At 48.4% G+C, this 19902-nt stretch overlaps 1 protein-coding gene across 1 annotated transcript in view; it reads right to left on the bottom strand.

The window, feature by feature from the left end:
• Positions 1-19303: 19303 nt before the first annotated feature.
• SUSD6 (sushi domain containing 6) overlaps positions 19304-19902 on the bottom strand; it is an 81889-nt gene continuing 81290 nt past the window's right edge. Inside the window, exon 8 of the mRNA XM_082485640.1 lies at positions 19304-19865. Coding sequence (XP_082341766.1) covers positions 19840-19865 — 26 coding nt within the window. The 3' untranslated portion in view covers positions 19304-19839. The remainder of the gene's footprint in view (positions 19866-19902) is intronic.

Raw genomic sequence — 19902 nt, forward strand, 5'->3', positions numbered from 1 at the left:
CAAAGTTTAGGTTAGGTTTATGTTTTTAGGCTGAATTTATGCCAGCTGTAGAGGAACATGGAGTACCTAGTTCAACATGCAGCTTACAAGTACAAAGTGGAAAAGTTGTTTTTTTTTTTCTCCCTGGGTTAATATTTGAATCGTCAGAACAACTTTACACCAGCTCAATGTGTTTAGTGGTAGATGCTGAACGTGAGCCGGTGAGGAAATCTCACAACGCTGTGAGAGCAAGCTGTAGACTGCTACAAAAACATTTTACTGGGTCAAAGCTATTTATAAACCTTCAGAGGGTAACAGGAGAACTTCTGCAGGATCACGTACCCTTCCTCGGCTGGCCCTTTCAGACTTTTCCTGACCCCCTTTCTGATTTGACTCAATGTTAAATGCACCCCCAAAATGCAACCACTGCACTCATGGCCATGATCTGCCATTACATTTCCAAGCAGCTCACATCATACCGCATCTTCGTTTTCAGAAACCATCTTCTTTATTTACACAGACCCAGGGACTAACACTGGCAACGGTTTTTGTTTTCAGCAGATGGCAGGTTACAAACACTGAGGATGTCATATAATCTTCACCTTTTGCTTAATCGAGTCCCAGTATTCATCTTAAAAAGGGTGTGAAGAACATAGGTCGTAGCTGGGGAAGAATAGGATGAAGGAAGATCGCATATTCTCAAGTAGTCAGCACCTTTAATCCTTAAGAGACTCCCCAAAGTAACTAATGAACCATCACCCCAAATGCCTAACTTCCTGGCGGTGCAGTGATTTTTCAATTGGCAAGCTTAACTTCAAAGGTCAGAAAGGCAGTGGAACAAAAGATTAAATCATCAGTTTATAAGCACTTTCATTCAGTCAACTGGTAAGCTGCTCATGCCAACGAGGCAGGCAATCAAGAACAAGCTGTGTCAAATGAATCCAATACTCCTTATTGGAATAACTAAGCTGGCGGGCAAGGGGAATAAAAAAGAGATGTGTTAAACCTGACCGTAATAAAGATTTTAGTCTGTTTTCTTAAGCAAACAGGAAAATGCCCAAGTAAAATTCATTGTAAGCTGGAAGCTTTTTCAATCTTCGCATTCAAAATAGTTCTTTGACAGACTTGGGGACAATTCCTTTGTGGAATCGGGGATCTCTTCTTAGCACAGGCCCATTCAACACCTGCATTAATAATTTGTTAAGCAGATTAGAGCATGCAGTGTTAAAACATCCAGATGAATCAGCCTGGGAAGAGTTTCAAACACTCTAAAGACAAGAACAGAATTCAAAATAAGTCTCAGAAATCAAAGGACTGATTCAACAAGAAGATGAAATTCTGCAAAAACAAAGGCACAGTATGTTTAGGAAGTCTAACACACCAGTCAGAAATCAGAAATACCCATTTAGGGAGTAGTAACATCTATAAAGGCTTGAGCTAAAGTAGACCACAATCTAAAAAATAACTCGACAAATACACTGGCATTGCAGAAACTAGTAAAACCTGTTCTGGGATGTGGCAACAGAGGGTATGATATTTAAGGGACAAGTGATGATCTACTTAATGACACTAAGGTAAATAAGATTTAACAGTGACCTCAGCTCTCTTATGGCACAGTACCACTCCAACATGCATATGGCGCCACACGGTTCATGAAGAGCTTTGCGATATGTTTATGAAGTAGAGATTAAACCCTTGCAGAAGGTGGTAGTGTTATCAGTGCTTTAAGTGTCCTGTCATGTTTGTATCACCTAACTTTCACATACTTTTCAAGTCTGGGGAGGATGGTGCATGTCCCATCACTAGTGGTTTTATATCTTATTTTTAGGCAACTGTTACACTAAACAAAAACAACTTTAAAACAATATACCGCAGGAAAACTGTCATTAAGCTGTAATCACAAGAGACTGTTTAAACTAGTTGTTACATTGCACGGTATACAAAGTAGAAAGGAGAAATCTTACAAATATATACAGCATCTATGTGACGTCCTGGTTCCTCTAACTTTCTGATAGATCTTGTTGGAAAAACTGCAATTTCACCAACTGTTTAACCACCCAGGGATTATGCCTAGCATGCACAGAATTTTTATGCCACTATAGTTACTTTGAAAAGGTATATTTAAGCATTATAACTCTTTGAAAGTACTCATACCAATACAGAGGTCTTTCTCTTCCTATTGCCTAAAGATACAGCAATATGTCATCTTTCTATAGATATGATTTGAAGCTACAGTCAATTCAATGGCAGTCTTGGTTAGAATCACAGAATTTTTGAGCTTGGAAGGGACCTTTAAGATCATCAAGTCCAACCATTAACCTAACCTGACAAAACCACCTCTAAACCATGTCTCCAAGTACCACATCTACCCTTTTTTTAAACACCTCCAGGGATGGCGAATCCACCACCTCCCTGGGCAGCCTATTCCAATGTTTAATGACCCTTTCAGTGAAAAATTTTTTCCTAACATCCAATCTAAACCTCGCCTGGCATAACTTGAACCCATTTCCTCTTGTCCTATCACTTGTCACTAGGGAGAAGAGGTCAGCCCACACTTCTCTACAACCTCCTTTCAGGTAGTTGTAGAGAGCAATAGGGTCTCCCCTCAGCCTTCTCTTCTCCAGTTGCCTCAGTCGTTCCTCATAAGACTTGTCCTCCAGATCCTTCATCATCTTGTAGCCCTTCTCTGGACATGCTCCAACACCTCAATGTCTTTCTTGTAGTGAGGGGCCCAAAATGAATGCAGTATTTGAGGTGGGGCCTCACCAGTGCCGAGTACAGGGGGACAATCACTTCCCTAGGTCTGCTGGCCACACTATTCCTGATACAGGCCAGGATGCTGTTGGCCGCCTTGGCCACCTGGGCACACTGCTGGCTGATGTTCAGCCGGCTGCCCACCAACACCCCCAGGTCCTTTTCTGCTGGGCAGCTTTCCAGCCACTCCCCCCCAAGCCTGTAGTGCTGCATGGGGTTGTTGTGACCCGAGTGTAGGACCCAGCACTTAGCCTTATTGAACCTCATACCACTGCCCTCGGCCCATCGGTCCCACCTGTCCAGATCCCTCTGTAGAGAGGGAGGTTCTGGAGGTTTCTGCTCCTGGCTTCTCCCACTGGCTTTCTCTCCTTCAATTTTACCGACTCAACTTTCAGGGCAACTGTAATACCAATTATTTTGTTCTTTTCAATCCAAACTGTCAATCACTCCTGCCCCTTGACAGGGCTCTGCTGTCAGAGGAGTAGTAACTAGATCCACATCTCACCATAACCCCACCAGAGAATTTACCTCTAAAGTGCTCTTTCCCTGCTGGGCACCGTGCCACCAGGTGGCATCAGGTCTTTGAGCTTTAAACCATCCTGCAATCCACATGACAGGTATAACAGCACAGACCTAGCATAATTAGGGAGGACACTGGAATTCACCCTTCTCCTAGCCTGTAACCATAGCCACCCAAGCCCTCAAGATGACAACGGTTCATACTTTGAATATTCCACTTTCAGCCACAAATGCTGAACAGGTTGTCTAAATGAAAGATAAGATTCAGCAGATTTTGGCTCATATTGTCATCGGACATGGATGGGCTCTTTCTGCAAGAAGCACTCCATCAGCACAGCGGGTGTTTGGTGCTACAAAGCACTCCCATCTGCAGGCGTTAAGAAGTGATTTATACCCCAAATATAGAGGTCAAGGTGGGGCAGCCCTCAGGGTGCAATGGCTGGAAGGCTCAGGAGAAGATTCCACAAGCATCTCTTGATCGTTAAGCAGCCAGCTTTGACTGAACGGTGCTACTCTGCATAGACTTTGAAGGCAAATATCAGGGTATGAGGATCAGCTCCTGCCATGTCCAACCTCGGAGCCCTCACATCAGCGTGCGGCGAGCTGCTGTGCATGCCAGGCTGCAAAGCAGCAGTAACCTGAGGTCACAGATGTCTCCAGCATTGCCTCTCCTTCTCACTCACCTCAGTGGGCCTCTCAGGGGCTGGTTGTCACCCAGCTGGGGCCAGGGGGGCACAGGCAGCACGACGACCTGTCAGCCTCAGCCTCCCTCAGCAGTTTACTAACAAAGTTAGGTTTGACAGTAGGTTTCGAGACATGCACCAAGTTCACGTGGAGTGCTTTGGTATCAGCCTGGTTCCCAGATCCACATCTATCCAGGTCTGGTGCTTTTGGTTAGTTGCCTGCCATCCCGCTAACCAGGTGCCAGAACTTAATTAAACTTTCAGCCTCGGAGACAGAAGGTTCCTCAGGCTCAGAGTTTGAGCTCAAGGACCATCACAAGGCTATTCTGCCCCACTTGCCCACTCCAGAGGGGAAGGCAGGTGGATTCCCAGACCTTTCACCAGCAGCACCTGCACTGCCCTGGGCCTGCGGGCACCGTGTGTTGGGCCTGCCGGAACGTGGCTTCTCCTTGCAGAGCCAGAGAGGAGCAGGGCTGTCCTGCTCCAGCTTAGATGACAAATGCAGAGTCAGGCACTCTGGGCTTGTCAGGAAGCTGCAGGGGACGAGGCCAGGAGCGCTCCTGTCTGGTTCCTGCCGGTGAATCATTATCTGTTTGCATTAGCTTTGCTCTTTCCACAGTTCTTGCTCCCGAACGCCTGCTTGCTTGGCACAGGAATTGGTGTCACCTCCCATAAGGAAATGTCAACGGTGCGACTGCCTTCCCAAATTCTGCTACTTTTTCAGCATTGAGCTGAGGACGTCCCTCTTGGTGAAAATAAATTCTTTGTTCAGATAGTTTTTGGGCTTTGCTCACAAACACAATGGCCAAAAAAAGCCTACTGTTTAAATCCCATTTTAAATTGTTTTCAGAAGATTAAATGCTTTGAGGAATAGGCACACATTCTATTTGTTCTTCGCCCCAGACCATTCAGAGGCACATACTGCACCTATCGCTCTAGAATTAAGCGCTCAGCCACCACAACGTCCTGACCGTGCGTCTGCCAGCAACAAAAGACGTGATTATGCAGATCTCTTCTCTATTTGGCATCGTTTCTGCAGCCCTGAAACAGCCAAAGCATCTCTCCTGCAGCCCCCTGAGCCGCACGATGCATTACATAAAGCTGCATCAGCTTTTCCTGGGGTCTGATTCTGCTACACGACCCTCCGACATCCCCACTTGCTGATTCCCAGCACATACACCGGCAGAAGAGTTTTCTTTTATTACCGTCATCAAATTCAAGCGGTGGGTGGCAGGTAGGATAAGCAACAGGTACAGGCCATTATTCCTGGCAGGCAGAAAGCTGGAAGACAAAGAGCCTGGCAGGCCAGTCCATCACGCAGTACTTGCCCCAGCTCCTCGCCACCACCTGCTGCTCTTCCCAAAGTACAGAAAGGCGCGTCCCCTTCCCGGCGCACAGACAAGTCGAGAGCCTGGGCTTCCGCTGCTCCCTGCGGGAAATCACTTCACTTCAACAAATGACATTACAAGGAACGTTTTTTTCCCTGTTTAACCCGTATTTGCCTTTCAGAATTCCTCCTGTCATATTGAGTGACAAGCCCTTGAACTGGGCTACGGATTCCCTTTTCCTCCCCGAGGACTGTTCCCTCTGGATGGTAACATCCACCTTCCTTAGCTGTCCCCGCTCAGCTGAGAGGCACATATTTGCCCTTTTCATCTTTTCTTGTAAGTCCTTCCCGCCTCTGACCATTTTGTTGCTCTTATGTGACCTTTCCCTCTGTTTTCCTGCGTCTTCGACTTAACTGCAATGCTGCTGATTAAAATGATAACTATCACTCTGCTTGAATATGTGGCTGCTCCCCCGGGTGCCTCCCACCCCTCCTTCCCATCTGTCGGTGAGAGAGAACCTTCCTGGCAGCCCGGGAGGGCTTTTCTTTGCCTGAATTCATGTTACAAAGGCTGACCCGATCACCCTCTGCCGCTCTGGGCTGTGCTGCTGAGAGGGGAAGGAAAATGGATTCCCCTGTCCGGTGAAAAAAGCTCTCCATGACCCCAGCTCAGCCGTCCGACTGAGATGGAAATACGGACAGAAGGCACTGGCTCTGGCAGGCAGCTTTGTGGCAGAGGAGAATAGTGCCCGGGGGGGAAATACTGCCGGGCTCCGCGCTCGGTGTGTAACACAGTATGACAAAACGGTGCACGCAGGGAAACTCGGAGCGCTCCTGACAGCTGCACCGGGGTTTCATTCCATCCTATTTTGAGTTTGGTTTTTTTTTTTTTTCCAAAGGCTAGGAGGGGAAAAAAAAAAGTGCGTGTGTGTGTTCATTTCACTCCCTATTTAAAGAAAAGACTATTTTAATAAGCCTTTGCGTTTTACCTAATTTAACATTCAAGAAAAAAAAAAAAAAAAAGGTGAGTTTATGGTTAAACCATCAGGCGCCGCCATCGCAAAGGTGAAAGTAGCCGTGGCTATGTAATAGCTGAGCGCTTCATGGTCTAGGCTTCACTTTCTAGTAGATAGATGAAAATTCAGGCAAAACCTGCCTTGGGCGACTATGAAGCATCAGCACCAAGACAACATCACGCAAGGTTCTGAAAGAGGGAATAAAGGCCCTCACCAAATGGTTAAGCTCCATTTTTGCTATACGTGCTTTTAACTTCAACAGCTAAATGACATACTGGCTCACAGCTGCTTTATTTAAAGTTTCATTGATCTTACTCTGTTGGGAGCTTATAATGAATACCAGACCCCATATCCCTAATATTTTCTATGGAGACAGGCAGAAGGAAAACACTTAAAACAAGGCAAGCTTTCTTTGAGAAGCAGGGGAGGGAGAGAATCCCCCTCAAGCATTAATATCCCCCTGCTCCCTCAGTAGACTAAAAAAGGAAACACATAAAAGTTTTAAATAACCTCTTTTTTGGTCATGGAACCCAATAAAAGAAGAAAAATATTTTGAGCTCTGGACATTTTTAAAAAATAATCATATTTTATGTTTTTGAAAGTTTCAGAGGAAACTGCAACAATTGCCCAGAAGGGCATGTCTGGAGAATTTGTGTCCTTTCCCGTAAGAAAATGACTCCACATTGCTCTGGCAAAGAAAGCAGCTACTGCTGCTAACTGCAGGAGCAGATGATCACCCTGAGTAGCAACAGAGATTTGCTTTCCCAGTGGCCGTAAGATCCCACAAAAAAATTCGACATGCTCACACTGAAGAAATCAGCAGGTTTTTGCCCGACAAAGTGAAAAAAAAATGCATTCTACCACCAAGTCTTCTGCCAAGGAGTTTCTGGCCAAGCCAGGTGAGCACGTTTAGGGTGGGCTTGTGACCTTCTGCAGACACAAGTGCCAAGTTAGAGCCTGTGGAGAGGAGCAGCCTCCCAGCACCCATCCTAGAGGTGGCTTTCTCACGGTGCCCTGGTGGCAATGGCCCTGCTGCAACACAGCTCACGGTCACCGTGGAACACGGGCTGGTTTAGACCAAAGCCACTGCTATTTCAAATTCTGTCATCTTGAGAGTCTGTTCTGGTTTGGGTGTCCTGGCAGGTACGTTTACCAGCTCCTTTTCAGCTTGGTCACTGTTCCTGGCACCATTAAAGCCACCCTGGAATGCTAATGGAGGTTTTTTTTTTTTTAATAATAAGGAAGTACAGCTTAGGAACAACAATTGCAAGACCCCATTCTTGGGCAAATGTTTGACGTTTCGTAAAGCCATCACACCACATCTTAAAACCAGTCAGCTTCCCGGCTTCCCTGACCCTGCCACAAGGCTTCCTTAGTGTCTAACTGACGGTGGTGATCCTAATTTCTAGTTCAGACCCATTTGTCCCTGTGCCAGCACTCTGGTTGCTAACATAGATTTGCTGGGATTTTATCCCCCCCCCCAAACCTACCGTTATTTTGATCTTAAATATAAATTACCTTTTCTTCATCCCCTCCCCAAAAGAATTCCTTTGGTTTGAGGAGCACATCTTCATTTCTAACTCCTAACCGGCGCCTACTTGCCGGTGGACGTGTGTGCAGTTTGGGAAAGGCTGGGAATAGCCATCCATCCTGGAAAACCCCGTGCGAGCGCCGGTCGCTGGAGCTCCGCGGCTCTTCGGTGGCCGCATGTGAAGCGCGGCGGAGAGCTGCGTAGGAAGCGGCCGGGGATGCTGCCGCCTCTCCCGCAGGCCGGCAGGGGACAAACCCGGGGCGACCTCCCCCCAGGGCTGGTAGCCAGCCGCGTCCCTGCCGGCCGGGCGCTAGGGGGGGGTGTCGGACCGCCGGGCAGCGCCGGGACCCGGCTACCGTCCCCCCGGTGGGTTTTCCAAGGCAGACCTGACCCCGCCACCGCTGGGGGGAGGCTGGAGTGACACCCGCCCCGTTTCCATCCCTTCCTCGCCAGCGTGGCTTGGGTGGGATGTTGCTGGATACTGGCCTGGGTTTTTCCTGCTGTGGGAAAGAGGAAGATGCAATGGCGGATTTCCAGCCTCAAAAACTGACAAAAAAAAAAAAAAAAAAAGATGCCCAGTATCAAATGATGAAGATGGCTTCGTACAAACGCGGAACAGGGGGAAGAAACAAAGAAGAAACCTTTAAACTCCCTGGATCTCCCCTTGTCGTCTATGCCAACTGCAGGGGGAAACTATGAGGCACTAATCCTTCGTTCTCAACTCACAGGGACCAGGACCGACCCAACAACTGATAAACCAACCGGAACACCACCATGCTTTGTTCCTTATTGCACTATTAAGCAAGAAAATCTCATTCCAGCGTCTCAGAGGTACCCCAGCACTACGTGTCCCTGTGTCCAGACCCCTCCCACGCTCCACTCAGTTGCATTTTTACCACCTTGTTCTGAAAAACCTAATTGTGCCGTCAAAATGCAGCAAAGAAGAAAACTCACCTTCCTGTAACGACTCTCCCAGAGCTCTCACTGACCTTCCTTGCACTGGGAGCAGCAGGGCCTCCAGTCCATTCCCCAGGGCACGGCCCTGACTGGTTTATCTCAAACTCAGCCACAAGGCTGAATAAGAAGAAAGCGATTGCGTAGCAGGTGTCGCCTTTGGCATTACGGCTTCCACCATGAGGAGAATCAATAGCTCTGAATTACCATTTCAGTCATTCCCTTTGGGGCACAGTCTGCGCTGGGATAAAGGAGCCGTCCCGTCCCTCAGGGTGATGGATGGATCACCGCACGATGAAGAAACACGAGCTCACAGCTAAAGCGGAGGTCTGGAAGCAGATACACTGAAGATGTCATTAAGAGCATTTGTTTCCCTGTCTGCAGCACAGCCCCTGGTGTGACCTGGAGAAGGTTACTTCAGTTTTCTCTGCCTTGTTTTCCCCACTCCCCATCAACAGGGACAGTGTGGGCCTTCCCACCCGCTGCGATGCCATGAAAATAAGTTCAGTTATTTGTAAAGCTGTTGAAAACACACCAGAGAAGCACAAGAAAAATACTCAACAGTTTCAGTAACAAATAAAATATTTTAAAACTTCCCGGAGGAAGCAATTATTTGGAGCCAGGTTACATTTATGAGGAGAGACACAGATTGTAAGATGGTTTAGGGACGTGATTCTGCCCCTCTGTTCTACTCTGGTGAGACCCCACCTGGAGTACTGTGTCCAGCTCAGGAGCCCCCAACATAGGAAAGACATGGACTTGTTGGAGCAGGTCCAGAGGAGGGCCACGAAGATGGTCAGAAGGCTGAAGCACCTCCGATATGAGGAAAGGCTGAGAGAGTTGGGGTTGTTCAGCCTGGAGAAGAGAAGGCTCCAGGGAGACCTTATAGTGGCCTTCCAAGTACCTAAAAGGGGCCTACAGGAGAGCTGGGGAGGGACTTTTCACAAGGGCATGTAGTGATAGGACAAGGGAGAATGGCTTCAAACTGGAAGGGGGTGGATTAAAATTAGGTATTAGGAAGAAATTTTTCACTGTGAGGGTGGTGAGGCACTGGAAGAGGTTGCCCAGGGAAGTTGTGGAAGCTCCATCCCTGGAGGTGTTCAAGGCCAGGCTGGATGGGGCTTTGAGCAACCTGGTCTGGTGGGAGGTCTCTGTGTATGTGGCAAGGGGGTTGGAACTCGATGATCTTCAAGGTCCCTTCCAACCTAAACCATTCTGTGATTCGATGGTTACAACTTTGCTCTGCAGAGCTGAACTCAGGATCATAAATCTCTTGGAAACAGCCATTAGAGGGACGTTGCTGCCATCCTGTGCAGGTGGCTCATGAAGATGGAGGGAAGTTGTTTGTGCAAGACTGCTGTCCTGTCCCACCCACAGGGAGCCCCACGTTGCCCTGCAGCACCCAGGGACGGGAGCATGAGGTGGGAAATCCAGTGCAGTCTCCCCTTGGGTGCCAGGCTTCCGCCTCTGGCTCCCATCAGGCTTGTCCAAGAGGGCTTCGCTGCCTGAGTTTTCCTCCCCAGGGAAATTCTGCTACTCCCAAACCTGGCTCCTGGTCTCCTCAACACAAGGAGACTTTAAAGATGCACATTATATACTTTCTAAATATGGGTAGCACATCAGCCCTTTTTAAGGGAGGGCCCGCCTGATGGGCAGAGCCAGTGCAGAAGCAAATCCAGCTGTGTGCCAGCTGTGGCCGGCAGTTCTGCCCCAGCCTTACAAAAGGCATCCCCAGCTGCTCTTGACCTGCAAGGAGGGACATGCACCGCCACTGCCAGCTCTCCAACCTGTCCTTCTACCACCCCTGTCTGCCCCTGGACCGCAGGGAGGCGGCAGCCACAGGGGCAGGCGCAGGAGCAAGGCTAACGAATGGCACACACCCCCCGTGTCAGACAGCGGCGGCGAGAGGAGGGACACCCACCTTGGCACTCTCAGGAATCCAGAGCATGCTCCAGCCCGCTATGGCTCCCTCCTCCTTCCCTGAGAGCGTCAGCCCTGTGCCCATCAGCACCCAACTGCCCCAGGGACGCTGCACGCCGTGGTCTGGCACGTGGGGGGACAGAAGCGGGTCCCCCGGCCTCACCTGGGATCCGTGGAAGACAAAGCCCGCTTGTCAGGCAGACCTGCTAAAACACAGCGTGGTCCCAAACACCCCCCTGCCACTCCCCCCAGAGCAGCTACGAGATGCGAGCTGTGTGCCCGCAGAAACAGCCAAGGAGACACCGGTCTTTGTGCCCTGAACGCCACCATCGGCACCGCTCTGTGCCCTCTTGCCCCAAAGTCTGGGCTTTTTCACAGATGTCAAATGAAAAGCCTGAGCTGTGTCACAAAGAACCACCCTGAGCTCGGCATGGGCCAGACAACAGAAAGCTGCCAAGGGACAACCACCTCACCCTGGAGCACCCTCGGGGCTCTTTAGCTCTGCTGTGTCCCGGCCCTGGTCTCACTGAAGGTTAAGGTGAGGAATTTGCTGGGAAACATCATCCTCCTGCGAAAGGGAACAGAGGGAATTGGGAAGTCCATTGTCTGCATTTGTCCATCCCTTCCCCTGCGTTCCAGGACTCCGGCTTGGTGCTGAGAGACACCACTCCAGTTTTGCCAAGTACGGCAGCCGATGAGGGACGGGGGCTGGCAGCGTGTCCCCGTCAGACCCTGCTCCCTTCTCCAGGGACGGCACTCACAAGGAGCCCTTCTGCACAGCCCTGGTGGGTGAGGAGGAGCGCCCACACACTCGCTTTGCGAAGCGTGGGGCTTGCTGGTGCACAGCCTGCTGGCATCCTCCTGCTTGCAGGACGGGGAATCCTCCATTTCCTGATACTCTTAAAAAGAGGGCAGCTCTTACCGCAGGGGAAGTTTTCAGCAGGGGCAAAGCTACAGTACATCAAGGGACGATTTGATAACACAGTCCCACCGCAAAGCTTTCCAATGGCGATGTTGCGGCACGCAGCAGCCAGAGGCAGCGAGGAAAGGCTCCAGATGCCCTCTGTCCTCTTAAAGAGTTAAAGCATGTGGTTGTTATGGGGCTGGTGTGTCCATGGCTTTGTGTTCCTGGAAAATCCACACGTACAGAACATCCTGTTTGGGAGCCGGGCAGTATAGCGTGCCGGCTGGCGGGACGCCTGGTAAGGGCAGGAGCCCATCTATCCCCTTGCCCGAGCAAGTTTCTCAAAGCGGCTTTTGTGGCGGGGTCGATGTCTTTGTGGTGAGGCTGCTTTTCTGGAAGCGGAGGTGTTCCTGTGAACGCCGGCCTTTCCGCCCTCAGCCCAAGGGCCAACTGTTAAGGAGGGTTTCCCAGACCACCCACCTCAGACCGGCTTCCCTCCGGCTCGGCTCCCACAGCCGTTTCTCACTGCAGGCGCAAACCAGAGGTGACAAATTATTTCCAAAGCGGTGTTCTGCAGCTCTTATCTGTTAGACAAGAAAGGCACATTCCTGGCTCCCAGAGTGGCTGTGGCAGGAGACCGCAGCCCAGTGAAAAATAGTAATAATTTAAAAGCAATTCCTGGAGGCCACTGCCTCCCGTGTGCCAACTGTCTGCTCCGGGAGGGCAGGCACGGGCCACCGAGCTCCAGTTTCGCAGCAGCAGAACTATGGTAAGATCAGCTTGCTGGGTGGGAATAATTTAAGGAATAAATGGAAATGGGAGGAAGGCAGATGTCACCCCTTCCCTTCTCTTTAACCTGCCTGTTTCTCCACAGAGGAAAAAAACAAAACAAAACAAATACATCTATGTGAGTATTCAAAAATCTCCTAACAACTTTAAGGACTTTGCTTTGAACAAGATGGTCAAAAGGATCTCCTTCTCCCCTTCACCTCTCCTTCCCTTTCCCATTATGCTACTCACAGATTTCCTTAAAAGAAAGGAACATTCATTAGTTCACTTACCTCAAAGGGCAATGTTACCTTAGGCCTTTGAAGCAATACAAACCATAATAATAATAACAACAGAAGAGGACTGCATGTAGCACTAACAGAACAACGCTGCAGGTTCTGCTTCTGCCATCCTCCTGGTGCAGCACGACTACCCAGAAGAGGAAGAGCAGAGCCTGCGCCCAGCCTCAGCCCGGCACTGTCTACACCCACCTATTTGAAAGGTCTCTCTGATGCTGTCCTGCTACCCTCTTTGGATGAGTATTTTGCCAATGAGACCTACCTTCCTTCTAAAAATAACATCTCTTCCTATATATACTGTTCTCTTTATCTAGTCTCCAAGATTAATTGGCCATTTATTACATTCACCCCTTCTTCCTCCCTGAAGCCCTCTGATGCCATACATCTCTTTAAACCCTTCTCCCCCCTCCCCTTTCCCACCCTCAGCAGCTCGGCCACCCTCCCCCAGCTCACCGTTCCCAAGGGCCCACCAACGCACGGAGACACCGCAGCAGCTATCGGCCATCGGTGCCGCAGTCATCAGCGCAGGTCCCAAGCCCCGTAAGCACGGCGCTGTGAGAAAACCACGCAGCAGTTGTTTCAAACACTCCCCCAAAATGCGTCTTCTCTCCTTACATCAAATCCAGACCCAACCTTATTCCCTCCTTGAGGCCGCCCAGTGGCTCTCATCCAGCCGATCTCTCCCGATGCAGTCAGCCCTTTTTCCTTTATTGCTGTCGCCTTTCCTCCTTGCGCACAGACCCGGCAACCACACGTTTCCTACCCCTGCTGTGGCAGAGCCAAGTAACTGCCCTGTCCTCCTCCTCCCAGCTCACATCCCTCCTCGCCATCGCTGACCCATCCATCGCTGCTTGCTCCCAACTCAGACTGCACAGACTATGTTTTATCCGGGGGGGCCAAAGGAAGGGAGAGAGCACCTGGAGGGGTCTTTCCCCACCACAGCCGTGAATCGCCACGGCGGCACACAGAGCTACAGAGAGCAAAGGCAACCAGACGCCTTGCCCAGCCTCATGCAGGAAATCTGCACGTTACATCAGGGGACTTCACATGGAAGGCTCTGCACCACCGCAACGTATTCACTAACCATCTGCTAGATCTCCAGCCCATAAGGCCCAAGCAGTTGAAAAAAAAAAAAACAAACAAACCAAAAAAACCACAAGAGATTATAAATTCACTTCAAAAGAACTTTTTTTTTTTTAATTTAGAAATGCAGTTATATACATAGAACAATTAAATTAAACTTTGTACAAATATTAAAATACTATCTTCACACCCACTGCAATGTACAGGATACCAGAAAATATATATAAAACAAAGCAAAATAAAACTGATTGAGTGACATCCTGCACAGCGTCAATTATGGTTTCGTTTTTAAATCCCACATATATATGGAGTACCATTCTGCAAATAATTCCATAGTGGTGCAATTCAGATAAAAAGAAAACACACGCAGGAAAGAAGAAAAGATTAATGCACAAAGGCAATCAAGCTCCCCTTGCATTTGCATCAGCAACTACCAGCAGTCTACCCACCGCATCACAGGACATCTGCTTCATGGACAATGTTACTTTGTTTTCTTTTGGAAGGAAGCAAATTTGAGAATCAGAACCAAAACCTTTTCCAGCACAACCCAGTCGCCTCTGTCCTTGCTTACCCCAGGGCAGAAGCAAAAGCACAGCTTACAGAACGCCTATGCAGGGCATCGATAGAACCTGTTTCTGGTGGGTACGTACATCCGTACATCACCTGCAGAGGGTTGAGTTTGGAAGCAGTGCTGAACACAGGGCCCTGATGAGAAGTGTGGGAAGTGGCGTGCTCCATCCTGGTGTGGAAGGGCAGGAGGAAGGGATGGAGGATTGGAAGGGGGGCTTATTTCCTATATAAAAATATGCTTTAAAATGAAGCCTGCTCTAGGAAACCTCTGCGCTTTCGAAGCGTATCATGGAGAATAAACGTTTTCTAATGAAGTTCTGCAAACAAAGGTGTTCACAAAGAGCAAGTTCAACCTGCAGTTCCCTGGTAAGGACTGAAGGGTGAGGCAGGATGTGCAAAATGGATGGGATTTATTGCATTTATATACAGAAACCAGAAAGTGAAATTGATTTAATAAGTTATCTGGATAGAGTAATAAGGCAGATTTATTTTTTTTTTTTTAAACAACTGCTATCAGAACTATAAAACCAGGCTCTGCAAGTATGTTCTAAAAAAGGTCAGCAAGGAAATCTCAGTGTGTCCAACCAGTTGTACATCAATTTTTTTTGTTATATAGCAAGCCTGCTGGTGTCTGCTAAATCATTTAAACAAAGCACAAGCTTCCTTTCCCAACCCAGCCATGAATGCATTAGCCCCTTAGCCTGCAGCACAGCTTTGTTTCCAGTCACAGCTCTTCCTCACCCCTCACCTTGTGTTCCCTTTTCTGTACTGCAAACAACTTCATCCCAGATTATTTCCAACAACTGAGCCTGTTACGTTCTTAGCCCCATTCCTCAGTATCAACCCAACTCATCCACCTCTGGGAGCATCTTAGGATGTTGCCTCCCAAAACAAGCGGAACAGATTTCTTCCTAATACATCTGACTTCTCTGTGTGCTGAAAGGCCAAATAAAGGCTCCAGATGCATTAAAAGAGTCCCCACACCAGAGCTGAAAGGCAAATGAGAAACCTCAGGGGAGATGTCCAAGGGGCAAACAAGGAGCAGCATGCTTGCTGAGTAAGCATTCTTCTGTAAGTTCCCTAGTGGTTAAAAAGAACCCAAAAAGGATAAAAATGCATTAAGCTCTTTGCCCTCTCAAACTCATGAAGTTTTAACTCAGCAACAACTCCGCAGGCTCACATGCTGCAGCACATCTCTCCTCCAGACTTCACTTTTTTACCTCTTCTACAGCTAATAATGGGGAGATGCAAGCTATTTAAAACCTGAATGCACAAAACCGTCTCTCTCACCAATACCGCTGACCCCCTTCAAGGTGGCAGAAAGCTCTGACACAATCCAAGCTGAATCATCATTTGAGCTGAGCTCCACGATGCCGATCCGCACAGGAGATGGCCCCACTTCCCCATGGGCTACTGACAGCTTCGCCTTCTGGTTCCCTCTAACTGGTCCAAGTTCTGCAACACCTGGGCTGTGAATACTGCAGTAGGTCGCTTTTTTTTTAATTTGTTTTTAAAAAAACAACTATGCAACTGAAAGGGAGCAAGGAGGGTTTTTTTTTTATTGCACATAGTACTTTGAATTTCTGAAATGCCCTTTTAATTTTTTAACCTATCAGACTCCAAAAATAACAAAAACCTTTAAAATAAGTGCTATTTTTATTTTTCCAATGTAATTAAATTGTTTTAATGTTCTTGAATATCACAGGATCCAGCATGTATGACAGAACATGAGATGATTACGTCGGGAGTGCTTAACAAGAAAAATGCCTCCCTTTAAATTCTTTTGCTAGTCACAGGTGGGAAAAATAGTAAGGAGGCTGTGGCCCATCAGAAAAAAATCCTAAAACAAAAGAGGAAAAAAAAAAAAAGAATAATTTCCTGTGTTACATCTTTCAAGGCTGAGCCCGTGTTACCCATCCACCACACTGAGATCCAGGCTGCATCTTCCTCCGGCAACAGCCACAGAGGGGACACTCTTTGCTCAGAGGTAATGACCCTGATATAGGGCAGAGCTCACGACTGAGGGATCTTTAAGCTGCAGCCCTTGCTCCCGAAAGCAAAAACAGGACTGTGCAATTTAGCTTTTCCTAAATCTCTGCCCAAAAGACTTCCTAATCCTTCAGCCTCCGCAGAACGAAAACAAACACGAATGAGTAACAATCACTTGATCATCAGTGAAGTGAGGCCTTGCTCCCCCTCTCTCTCCCCCTTGAAAAAAAAGTTGCCAAGCAGACATCTCTCAAGTACCTCCCCAACCATTCCGCCTCATTTTATATGAAAATAAAGTCTAAAGCTGAGGACTCGGGCAGGAGGGATGTGACGCCCCCAAACTGGTTTCCATGTTCTGGCTTGCACGGGTCTTTGGGGCCTGCTCCCACAAGTGTTGCTGCAGGGGACAGGCTCTTCTGCAAGCACTGGAAGCACCAGCTGGGGTTACCAGTCAGCACAGCAGAGACCAGCCTGGGAGCTGCTGGTTTGCCCTCGCAGCAATCCAACAGAAGCTGCCTGTTTATGCCTGATCACAAGATCTATGCTTGCATATTTCCCTCCACCTCCGCATTTCCCTCCTCCCCCCCTTAGTAAAGCCATTTCCCACAATTTCTGTAAATGAAACAAAATTAAAGCACTGCCTCTTCTGTGCAGCTTGCTTCCTCCTCTTCCCACCCAAATTGAATTTTCTCTCCCAAACCAGCAGCTGCTTGCTTTACAATAGCGGAGAGAGGAGGGAGGGCCACACGGTACGTGCTCTCTGCTGGCAGAGCAGGCGCTCGTCCAGGGCAAGGTCAGGCCTCGGGATCAGCTTCCAGCTTTGTTGTGGGCTTCTCCCACCAACCCGGTGCTAACGCTGGCTTAAAGGACTGTCCCTTGCAGGAAGGCAGCACGTACCTCACTTTTGCACCTTGACGGTTGAGGGTCAGTTTGAGTAGACAGGACCTTAAGTGCATAAAGGGCAACTCCCTCCTGCTCCGAGTTGGTAAAGTAGCAGGAAAGAAGTCACTTATTCCCTCCATGCTCCTTCAAGCCTTACCACTACATGCGCTCCATCCCTCCCTATCTGCCCTGATGAAACGAGTGAATGAGACAATTTGCTCAAGCTTAGACCATTTCCAAGGTAGGCGTTAAAAACTAAATACAAACATTCCCATGCTTATTTTTTAAAATTCCAATAGCAGATGTGTAAACAACATTCGTCCTCTACAGTACTTGAAGCTGAGACACCCCAGCCCACTGTAAAACGACATGGGATGTTCATCATCCAAACGGAACAAAAAATAGCCAAACCGGATTTATCAAATCCTTGTGTTAATGCAAGGTAACATGAGCAATAGGGAAGGAAGTTTAAAATACTGTATTTTTAAATTAATACCATCCCTCTAAAACAAGGATAGGGAAAATAGGATTCTTTTATCCACAGGCACACGCTCTCCCAGGTGTCCTGGGATTTAACAGCTAATCGGGAACAGGAGCAGTGGGTGCATGGCTGGATACTATGGCCAATCCCCATTTTCAGGAACTGGAGCTAAGCCACAGTGATTTTATATCTAAAGGTGTTGCGCCACTTTTACCAAGCACTCTGATGGTGTGTTCCTGAAACAACAAGGATGAGGATGGTGAGGATCAAAAACCAAAAGCAAAGCAGCAAAGCCAGCATCCCTATTTACCTGTATATTGCCACATGATGTGTAAGGCTATATAATTTTGCTCCTTCAACTCAAAAATTTAGCAGCTTCGCACAGGGCAAACACTCCCCTAGTTACTTCAAGACAGTTATGACAAGGTACATGCATCTAAGAAGCCAACCGTTCTTGCTGAAGCCAATCCCAGGGAAGACAGTGTTCAGACCTCCCCGGTGAAGAACTTTACAGCCACCACAACGCTCTTGTGATAGGATCACCTACCCCAAATGAACGTGGCTTCCTGCAAAAAAAGAGTGTCCTGTCAACAGCAGCCAGGATACTCTGACCTGCTATACATAACTGTCGGGGGCAGAGGTATACATATTTTTGGATTTTCTTTTACCTGGTACCAAAACTTGAAACAATGTTCAAAACTTAGGTTCATGGATAACCTATGGTGTCCTCTGGCACAGCTGTCAATGCAGCCACCCTTCCCTCACAGCAACAGGCAACCGTGTTATATTTAGGAGAGTCTCTACAAATGCTGCACAAGGAAGAAGCCCTTCTCTGTGGGCCCACTGAAGCCCATTAGGATAAAACAGCAGACTCTTGCTCTATGAAGCTAGGAAGACATACTAGCCTCTGAGATGACAGCTACCCAGGATTCAAGAACCAAGGTACCTGGTGTGGCTGGAAAGATAGTTTGGGATTGCACCAATGGCACTAGGCATTCACTACCTATGGGCATTTTTTCTCTTGACATTTTCAAACACCTGAACCACTTCCAGATTACATCTGAAAAGTGTTACCTCTGCCTGAAGACCTGACCAAAAGGAACCTAAGTTTTAGTGCAGAACCACCCTAATTGAAAAAGCTTTGAGACATACAGCTGATTCAGAAGAGCAGGGCCACAAATTTGGTTCCAGTCCTGATGCCTCAGTGAACGGGGCTAACTCCTAGGTTAACACAGCATTGGTTAACTGAAAGTCACATCTTCCAAGCTTTCTGGACCCTGCTAACTACAGCCCGTTCTCCAAGGCCCTTCTAGAACCTAACATCAGGAGCTGCTCTGACACCAGACCAAAGCTGCAAGGGTTGGTTTATTGGCAGTACAGTCCCAGTCCCGGCTTCTAGAAATGCAGCATAACCAAGTGGGCTGCACAGGTAGAGAAGGAAGGAGGAGACAAAAGCAATTTTCAGGAATGGACTCACAGAGACGTTTTTTGAGAGAGGGACAGAGGGCATTCCTACACGTTGGACTTCTCAGCCTTCAGCGCTCTAGCAATTCTCAATGAACTGTTATTGCACAGCTAAGTTGTAACACAGCCCATCTCATCTGAGGCGCTTCTAGACATCACAAGCTGCCCCTTCACTGGGATCCCTCCCAAGCCCAGCTTCAGTCCCAGTGAGGTGTTTTGTCCTGCCCTATCACAATGAGGATGCTGGAAGAAGAGCCTATATAACATATATACGTATATATAAACTGTGTCTGCACCCAGCGAGCAAGCGGCTTTAGCCCCTGCTCTCTGGGCAGCAGAAGGGCTAGAGAGGCTGATAAGCTGCAACAAGCCGGTGTGAGGAGGAGAAAGGCACAAGAAAAGAGCAGCCCTTCAGAGACTGCTGTCAAACATCTGGCTGGGGAAGAGGAAAGAAGAGCTCAAATTCACTCCGTTCCTTGAGCCCCTGATGCAGATGGAATGGGGAAGCCAGCGCTGCACCAACCCCACTGGTGCATCCAGGAGGCAACCTGGCAACATCCTTTGGATCTTCAGCTGAGGGCGTCTCTGCTTGGAGGTATCCAGGGTACAGCTCGCGAGGACGGGGAAGGCTGCACAGAGTGCTTCTGTCCCAAAGGCAGGGGGAGGGTAGGAGGAAGAAATCCAAGAGGGAGAAGGCTAGACAGACACAGCAGGCCTCATGCTTCCTTCAATAAGGGAATATCTGAATGGTGGGGAGAGAAAAAAGAAAAAGTAGTCAA

The sequence above is a fragment of the Vanellus vanellus genome (genome assembly GCF_965231255.1).
Source record: "Vanellus vanellus genome assembly, chromosome: 6".
Taxonomy (NCBI): domain Eukaryota; kingdom Metazoa; phylum Chordata; class Aves; order Charadriiformes; family Charadriidae; genus Vanellus; species Vanellus vanellus.